The sequence below is a fragment of the Arachis stenosperma genome, chromosome 3, assembly GCF_014773155.1.
Source record: "Arachis stenosperma cultivar V10309 chromosome 3, arast.V10309.gnm1.PFL2, whole genome shotgun sequence".
NCBI lineage: Eukaryota > Viridiplantae > Streptophyta > Magnoliopsida > Fabales > Fabaceae > Arachis > Arachis stenosperma.
The window spans coordinates 23228561-23238791 of record NC_080379.1 but is presented as its reverse complement, the minus strand read 5'-3'; the positions used below and the strand labels follow the sequence as shown (position 1 = coordinate 23238791).

Here is a 10231-nt window from a genome sequence, read left to right as displayed (position 1 = left end):
GCATATCCATTTGTTAATTAGTAAATAAGTTTGTGTAGTATTAGACAAATTAGCCCATTAACTGTAAGTCATAGCTATACATAGCGTGATGTTACGGTAAATTTTAGAATGTTAGATTTAATAGTGTTTGTATCGTTTTTTAAAGTGTTTGAATATTTTAAATAGTTTTGGAACATTCTAAAATATCCTAGATGATTTCGGAAACCCTAGAATGTTCTAGAAGACTCTAGAAGGTCATAGAGTAATTTAAAAGAGTCTGGATGTATATAGAAGTATGAAGAATAGTATAAAATAATCTAGAAATATTTAGAAAGTTGTGGTAGAATAGATATTTGTAATGAAGATTTTAAATGATTAATCTGAACCGTTGATTAGATTTAATCTTAACCATTTATTAAAGAGATGGATGATTATAAATAGGAAGTGAGAATTAGAGTTTGAATATGTGAATCATTTGAAACAAACACTTGAATAATAAAGTATTTTTTCTATGAAAGTTTCTTTTCTCTTATATTCTTAGATTTCTTATTAAATATTGAGGATTAAGCTGATTTTATCTTAATTCAAGAAATTTAATAAGTTTGAGTGTTGGCACAATAACCTTGGAATGTATCCAAAAATTGTGACAGTGGGTTCCTTACAACTCTTTCTAACATAAAATAACAAAACTGATGGTCAATGTTGTGTCAATAGACACAGTACCATTCGATCCTTTTACCCATTGTTCTAAGGATGTTTTGGGTATTACATTACCTGCGGCATAACAAATGTTTTACCAGCTATTATTTTATACATGACATAGCAGTATTTCAATAAAGTGGATAGAATATGTGAAAATTTTTGGATACTATATATGAAATTAAATAACGCAAGCGTTAATTAATTATATTATTAATTGTTCATAAATGATAATATTGAGTTCAAGTGTTGTAAGCAGTGCTACGAAACTTCTTAAGGGCGCAAGCCCTAAGAATATTAAGCATGCCATGGTTACTAGTGCACCTAGGAGTCTTGAACTGGCTCAAAGCAGCACCATTAGCAATGAAGTTGTCCAGAATCTTCTTGAATGTTCCCCTCTCCACAATGCAAAGCTCAAGGGGCCCTATTGACTTGGTCTTTCTAGAAACCACGTAACCGTGATCGGCAAACGACGCGTCCATCTCGGTGCAACACGCCTCTAACAAACTGTCCTCGGCGTAACCGTCGATCTCCCAGAAGATGACGTAGTGGCCGGGTTCGTTGGAGACATGAGCGTAGCTGGTGAAGTCAACAAGCTCAGCTTTCTTTGCTCTCTTCAGAAGTTGTGACCCTTTCTCTACTACTAATTGGAGGTCCTTCTCTGTGTTCTTGTCTATGTTTACAGTTAGAATTAACTTCCTTCTACATACGAAGTTCAGTTTTGGGGTCCCGTTGTGGAATCCTGCCACCTCTACCACATCTCCTAATCTGCATCTGTATAGTCCTAAAAGAGAAAAATAAAATATTTTTATGGCTAATACTTTTTTTCATATATTATTTAAATTAATATTAGTTAATTCTATTTTCTTTTACACTAAAGATATTATCCCATAGTATTTTCCTAAAATTTATATCTATATAAAATTTTGTGTGTTTTTACTTTTTTACAATAATTATAAAAAAATAAATTTTAACTAGTCAACATTAATTAACATTTTAAAAAATTTAAAGTTTAGATTAAAATTTAAATTTAATAAAACTTAAAAATATTAATTAATATAAAAAGTTAATTCTCTAAATACACTCCTATAATAAATGTTCAAATATCAAAAGTTAGTAGGCTAATAGTTTTAGGATTTTTTTAGAGTTTTTTTACTTATAAAAAATAATAGTATTAATGTTTGGTACAATTTTTAAAATCAAATTGCAGTTTTCTTAAAAGTTATTTAAAAGTTTATAGAAAAATTAAAAAAATAACTTCTCTTATAATATTTTTACTTTTTATCACATTTTTATAAAATAAATATTTTTAAAATTAAAAATTCAAATATAAAATAACTTATTTATAAATTATTTTTAATATAGTCATTTATTATTTAAACTATTTTTTTCAAAAAAAAACCTTAATTAAACTTTATCTAAATTTAACCTCAGTCCTACATGTTACATTCTATGATGGTTATTATTATTATTATTATTGGAAAAACATATTTAGTTTCTACAATATCCGATCCATATAATTGTAATATTTTTTTTCTATTTCAAATTTCTCATGTCTTAAATTTTTAAGAAGAAATACGATACTACCTCTAAGGAATGAGAGGGCGGCAAAATAAATAAGAAACTAGAGTGGTCAACCCTAGAAACTAATAGAGTCTACAGATGAAAACATCATGACAGTGTGGGGTTATTATTATTCTGAGTCATACTACAGTTAACAAATTTTGAAGGGCAATTATGGAGCTTGCCATGTATATCCTTGTCAGAAAGGACAGATGAAATGATAGCTACATTACATCAAAGTCATTAATAATCAAAGTAACGAACAGAAACCAAGCACAAGACTCAATGGTCACTACAGTAGTACAGGTGAAACGTGGGTTGTCTACTATAGCTAGTCTACACTCTACACACAACAAATAAGATAGAAATAGAAATTAAATAACTAATGGAAATTTGTTATTTGTTAAATAAGTAAACTACAATAATATATAATAGTGGTAGAAACATAACACACATCGGCCAAGTACGTAGCAAAATTATGACCACTTATTATTATTGGTGTGATGCCCACTAGCTATTTTTTGTGTGCATTTCAATAATTAATGTTTCCACGTATTGCGATATATTGGGACCAACTTTGCTAAAGATTTTTGGCAAAATATGCAGCTAGATTGCATTGTCGACTGGGGTCTCCCCATTCAAGAAAAAACTGACGGTTATATTAGCTTAGATTAGAACTGACCCATCAATGTTGCAAAATTATTGAAACATTATTGTTAGGAGATAACGTTTCTAACATACACTAGGCGTTATTTTGTTGAGGACAGTGGGCTCAAATGGGGCTTACCTAATAATTATGAATAGTTTACAGATTGGGTAGCTAAAAAGCATTCACTTGGTATTTATTGGCCAAAACAGATAAAAGTCAAAACTCAAAAAGTACTATATATATATATATATATATATATATATATATATATATATATATATATATATATATAATGGGTAAGAAATTGTGTTGTACTCATATTTCATCAACTACTCATAGTGGTTACTGGTGAAAAAGAGGGCCAGGCGACTTTTAGGAATTTGTGGATTAGCCTATATTTGATTTGGTCAAATAAAAAAAAACTTTAAATTTAAATTATTTTAAAAGTTTAAATTTTTATAAAATAATCTGTTTAGTCTGTTAGACTGGTCTAAATATGGTAAAATAGACTGGTCTAAATATGGTAAAATATATAAATACATAATTTTATTATAATTTATTATATTAAAAATATAATACTAAGAGATTAAATTTATATCATTTATTTTATTTAAAGAATTTTATTCATTAGACTATTTATATCTTTAATTACATATATAATTTTTAAAATATATTTAATATCTTTTATTTTATTTGATTATTTATTTATTATTTTATTATTTATTTAAATTATCAATTTTTTTAACAAGTTTTAAATCAAGTTAAGTTTGTGAACAGACCATACTTAATATTTAGTAAATAGTCTATATATAATAAATTATAGACCAAAATCAGGCCAATAAATTTTATAATAAGTCTAGCTTGTTAAGGATAAAGTTTGACATATTAAAATTTAACTTATTTAGTTATATGATAGATAAAGTGACATATTAGGCATTTAATATATTTAAATAATTTATTATGTAAATATATTAAAAGTTTAATATAATATTTTATCTAAATTAATACTTTTTAAAAGAGTATTAACTTGAGTTCACATATCCATTAATAATATTTATTTATTTTTCGATGCTATTAATAATAATATTTTGAGAGTTAAAAGACACTTTGCATAGTGCAACATTGTATTGTTGCCTAACAAAAGTCTCTCTTTTTTCCGAAATAAAGTGGGCTGCTCATTAACTTTTGAGTCTCACTATTTGTTCAATAACCTTTCTTGTTTTGTATTATATTAAAGAAAATTGATATTGATACTTCTATTTTGATGTCATTTTCTTTTTATAAATTTATGTAAATATATAATATAAAAATTTATGTATGTGATGTTATAAAAAATAGGAGTAACGCTATTACCTAGAGTAATTTTAGTTAGTATGCCGATCAATTAGTTAGACAGATATTAAATATAGGGGGCTCCCATAAAAGACGCTAAAACGTCTTTTTGTAAAGAGGTTTATGTGTCGTATTATTATTGGACGTATTAATGAATTAGTTATTTTAAAATTTTTTATTAAATTAAAATAAAATTGATTTTTTATAACAATAATAATAAATCTAATTTTTTTAGGAATTTAATTGTATTTTTAAATTTTTAAAAATTTAAATATTCACAAAATAAAAAGTCAGGGATATATTTGTCTTTTTATCAAAAAATTTAAAGATATCCGATTTAAATTATGTAATTCAATTGATCAAACCAGATCTAATAATTATAATGCAGACAATTAGGTTTATCATAGTTGCTATAATAAACCGATTTTGTTCTAATTTATTAAAAATAAATTATTAACCGATTTAATAAAAATATCCAATAATAATATGAAACATGTAAATGTTTTTAAAAAAAGATATTTTTAGTGTCTTTATTAAAGTGATCTCTTTAAATATATTCATTTATTCTTTAAATAATAAACAATCAACCGAAAGTTGGTGAAATTAGGGGCTAATTTTTTTTTAAATATTAGTCAATGTGTTACACTAGGTTATTTGACTTCAAGCGAGTTTTATTTTGCTATGGAAACTTTTTTTATTTTTCAAAAGACACATTTTGTCTAAATTTTTTTAATTAATTAAAAAAACGTCATTGATATTTTTATTAAAAAATATTTTATTGAATTATTAAAAATTATTAAAACAAAAATTATTTTGAAAAGAATTAATATATTAAAAGGTCATTGTATTTAGACAAAACAATTCTTTAAGGAAATATTCTCTTTGTTAAAAAAAAGTTATGTAGATAAGAAATAAATTTATTATATGAACAATAAAAGACATGATTAGTAGATAGTAAATATTTTTTTTGTTAACAAAATTCATCATATGAATAATGAAAAGATAGGATTGGTAGATAGAAAATAATTTTTTTAATTAATGGTCAAATAAAAAAAAGTGAATACAAAAACCAAAATTTTAGTTTCGCTTGAATGTGGATTAGAATACAAAATTACGTTTGAGTTTTGAGGAGGAAAAAATAGCCAAACCAAAAAACTTGCAAAAGAACTGAACGTGAGTTTAATATTCTAGACGCTAAACTAAACATACTCTATATATACTTTGTTTTAGAATGATATTTTTAGATAACATTTATTTATAAATTAATATATCTAAACATAATTTTTATTTAATTGTGTTCGTTTATAAAAATGTATTAGAGACCTACTATGAATATAGCTAAGAATGATAGAAGGGAAAGAAGGATGTGTTACCGGTGAAAGTTGTAAGGACAATTTCATACTCTTGTCCTGCTTTAACCTGAGAAAGTGGAATTGGCTTGTCTTCAATAAAATCATCAGCAACAATTGATCTGTAATCTTCTTGCTTATTATGTCTATAAAGTGGAATGAACTCAAAGTAAGAGAAAGTAGGAACAACGGCGAATGTTACTTTCTCTGGTGGCAAACTTGGATCCACATTAACCCCAATCCAACTCTCAGTTGACCCATAATCAGCACTAACCTATAATTAATACAAATTATTAGTATCAAATATGGTACGACATGTAAATAAAACAACAAAGTAGTATTTCACGAATAATTCATCTTAATTATAATATATATATTAATTATTGCTGAAATATTTAAAGATTTTTTTTCTTAAGTATTTATTTGTGCATTAAATATAGACACTAACCAAAGGTAATCCATTTGCATAATGCCTAAGCTTTGTCACATAAGGTAGCATAGACCCTGTCATTATTGAATAAACATACTTAGCATTTGGCCAAAGCTTTGGAATCAAACCAAACCAATCCACCAATTCTAGCTCCTTGCAAATATTTTCCAATTTTGATGCCAAAATTGGGTTTGGACTAATGATTTCCAAAACTGCCTTTCTCATCTTTGGCAACTTAACTCGCGAGCTAAGCGAGCCGGATCTAATATCGTTGCATATCTCACACCAAAGCTCCTGGAAGCTGCGAAATGCTTGGATTATGCTGTAGACAAAAGCAGAGGTTATAAATTCAACTTGGTCGGAGAAGAAGAGGCCGAGGAGGAGGTGGCAGTATGTCGATTGCTTGTAGTCCCCACCGGAAATTACTTCGGCGGGGCTACAAGTGAAAGATTTTGTTTGTTCTTGTTTGATCTTGAACTCTTCACTTGCATAGTAGTGTGTTGTGGCTGTTCCTACCGTTAGGCCTCCTTTTGTTTTGAACGTGTTGCTGCTGTATATGAATTCAAGAATCTTTCCTCCTTCTCTTATGGGATAAATCCTGTTAATATTACACATTACACCGTGAAAACAATGATATATATGTACATCAACTAATATTGGATGGAAAGAAGCTAGGTGTCTATGCTAAAATAGATGTGCTTTTTAATTTAACATTGCCTTTAATCATTGAGAGAAGACGCAGGGCAAATGATAATATCAGTTCTATTTTGATAATGTCGCTTATTTTTTTTACAAATTTATATATAATACAATATAAAAAAAATTATGTGAGAAGTAACATAAATAAATATAGGAGTGACATTATCATATATCTCAAGGTAAAAATATAAAACATTAAAGTATGTTTAGAATTAGGTATAAACTATGATACTTATATCAGAATACAATTTTTTTATACATTTATTTTTTTCAATGTGAAAATAATAATTTTTTAATCTATAATCTGTGTGCTATTTTTACTATCTAAACATTTTAATATAATATTGATATAGCTTTATAAGTGTTATTTTATATTGCGATTTGGATGAAAATATTAGATGATGAATACAAGAAAATAGAGAAATAAATACAATAACCTAAAATTTTATCAAATGAAAAATATATTAAAAAAAATAGATCCAAGGAAATCTATCTTAAATACTAAACAACACTATTTCTATCATAAAAAATTATATATAATTCACTAAAACAAATTCTTAGAGGTAAACAAAAGATATACAAATACAATCATAATATCAATATTGACATGGGACGTACAAAAAATTTGAAATCTATACTGTATATAACAGAAATATAAAAAGACTAGTACAAAACTTTTTTTGCTAAAATATTTTTTATTACATATAATTTAACAAAAATATTTCTTTTCGCTATTTCAAATATTTAAACACAAGACCTCTTAATTAAATTCTAAAATATTTATCATTTTAACTAATTTTAATTTGTTTCTATTATTTTTATATACATTTAATAAATAAAAGTGTGATCAATAAATATGCTAGTACCTAGGACTAGAAGTGAGTCAAGTCAGCTTATGAGCCAGCTCAAGCTCGACTTGTTAATAGCTCAATAAGCTGAATTCGTGAGTTGGTGAGTCGAGCTTGAACTTGGAATTGAGCTCATAAAATAAATGAGTCGAGCTTGAACTTGGATAAGCTCAACTCATTAGCTCGTAAGTTAGCTCGATTATATATACATATATATATATTAACACACATATTCCATATGTATTTAATATATACTTTTAATATTATATATACATATGAAATAATAATATATATAATTTTGATGTAGGATATAAATAAAAAATTTATAATTTATTGAAAGATAGAGAATATATAAAATTGATTTTTTAAATATTTTTTAAAATATATAAATTATAATTTATTAAGATATAATTATAGATTATGTTTCTATTATTTGAGCTAACTCGTGAGTTTTCGTCGAGCCGAGTTTGAACTTAAGAAATAGACTTGATTGTTAACGAGTCGAGCCGTGAGTTAAGCTCAATTTTCGTGAGTCGAGTTTGACTTTGGTCTAGTTCGACTCACTTCCAACCCTACTAGTACCCATAAAAAAACGTTTCAGGTATACTATAGTTTTAAGTGTTTTAGTATTTTAATTCTATATATTTTATTTTATGATTGAGATCAATAATTAAATCACTGAAACACATAGAACCACACTATAAATGCTTGCTATAGGTTATTCAATTCATGAAATGGGAATAGGAACACAGGGAACATTTAGAGGCATACCTTGATCTGTATGCTGCTGCTAAGGTAAAAATTTGAAGGGTAGTTTGTGCACTATGGCGGGTAAAAGGTACGAACTTCTGCCTTCCCTCTGTAGTACCAGAACTGCAAAATTAAATAATAATACTTATTATTACTATTATTATTATTGAAGAAAATCCAGAAGTGCAGGAGATTCTTCCGTATATTAATTATATCACAAGAGAAAAGAAAAATTAAATAAATATTTGACCAGTTAAAAAGAAAAACAAAAGAAGAAGAAAAAGTAGGCCATCGTCAAAATATACATAATAATCATCATGCATGACAAGACTGCTAAGATTAATTAATTAGTACTTTTAACATGGACTTTTTAAATTAAGTTGTGGTAGTTGTCAATTTGTCATTAAATACAAGAACTAACCTAAGCTGGAAATAAAATTTATGGCCTCTATTAAATATTGTGGAATATTCCCGTGAAACCAAAATAAATGGAAAGAGATTAATTAAGAAAGTAATTAAAAATTATTATTACCTTAGGGAAAGAGTGGTAATAGGTTGTTGGGTGAGTAAAGGATTAGTGTCCCCATCTGCAATCCTTTGGATAAAAGGCTCAAAATCTGCATGAGAAGAAATTGGAACCACAGAAGTGAAAAGTGATTCCAATGCAGATGAATCCATTTCTTGGATGTTGTGATACCCCAACCATTTCTTCACATACTCAGCACCATGGTTCTGTTTCAGAATCTGGGATAGTATCTCTTTCTGAACAGAACCACCCTTCTGTGACACTTGTTCAAACCACTCAATTACTTCATCACTAGTACAATTATTGGTTCTGCTTCTTCCATTCACAATAGCACAGCCATGTCCATGGCCATTGCCATTGTTCATTTTTGGTTCCATCAAAGTTTCTTGTCGCTGTGGCATTAGGGAGCTGAGAATGTTATGTGTAGGAATTGAAGGCTATTGTACGATTCTGTGTAACACTATAAGGCTAACTATGGATCTATATATATATACACATACACATTGAAATAAAGGTAATGGATATAGCTATGAAAAGTTATTAGTGAGAGAAGAACCACAAAGATTGGAAGAGTACCCACTTGTTCATGAAATATCCCTTTACTACTTCTATAGGCCCTAAACAGGGCATTTATTATTATTATTATTATTATTATTATTATTATTATTAGAGATATAACAATTTGTATTTTTTTTCAGCTTTTTTATTATTTTAAAATTTTAAAAAAATAATATCGTAATATAGTATTAAAATTTTTATGTTAAAAAATTTAAAATTTTAATTTTTATTATTGTTTTTTTTTAAAAAATTGACATAAAGCAAAGGAATCATGACATTATTATTATTAACCTGATTCTGCACAAGCTGCATCAATGAATGGTTATTACAATAGATATAGACCACAAGAATTGGCGTTACGTTATCATTATTTAGGTATTGATAATCTGCTTATAAAAATGTTAACGTGTCTGTAAATTGTGAATCGAATTTAAAAATAGATATTATGAGAGTGTTAGGGGCAACAGATTTTATTATTTGTATTTATTAATTAGTCATCATAAGTATTTTTGATGGTGTGAAATTATATCTATGACGTGAGATTACTCACTTTTCTTTTGATAGTTAAATATTCGCTAAATTTTAATAAAAATGCTGGCCTTAGACTTTCTCATTATAAATTAAGGATTTGAATATGTCTGTATAAAAAAAAAAAAGTATTTGAGTATGTACCAACCAGTCAAAATTAAAAGATATAATAAAATTAACTATAGATTATATGAATATAAAATCAATTATATTATAGAAATATATATTTAGTAGTGTTTATGCAAAAAGATTGTATTGTTGTAAAAAAAATATTTATTATGTTATGACAAATTTAATTATTTTTAATGATATATTTAATTA

General features: G+C 26.5%; 1 protein-coding gene across 1 annotated transcript; it reads right to left on the bottom strand.

Moving 5' to 3' along the window:
* Positions 1 to 852: 852 nt before the first annotated feature.
* LOC130970702 (indole-3-acetic acid-amido synthetase GH3.10-like) lies at positions 853 to 9409 on the bottom strand. The gene is made up of 5 exons (XM_057896864.1): positions 8831 to 9409; positions 8320 to 8421; positions 6020 to 6599; positions 5596 to 5845; positions 853 to 1462 (listed from the first exon to the last, which is right to left on the bottom strand). The coding sequence occupies exons 1-5, from the start codon at positions 9223 to 9225 to the stop codon at positions 921 to 923; spliced, it is 1869 nt and encodes a 622-aa protein (XP_057752847.1). The 5' UTR covers positions 9226 to 9409; the 3' UTR covers positions 853 to 920.
* Positions 9410 to 10231: the final 822 nt, after the last annotated feature.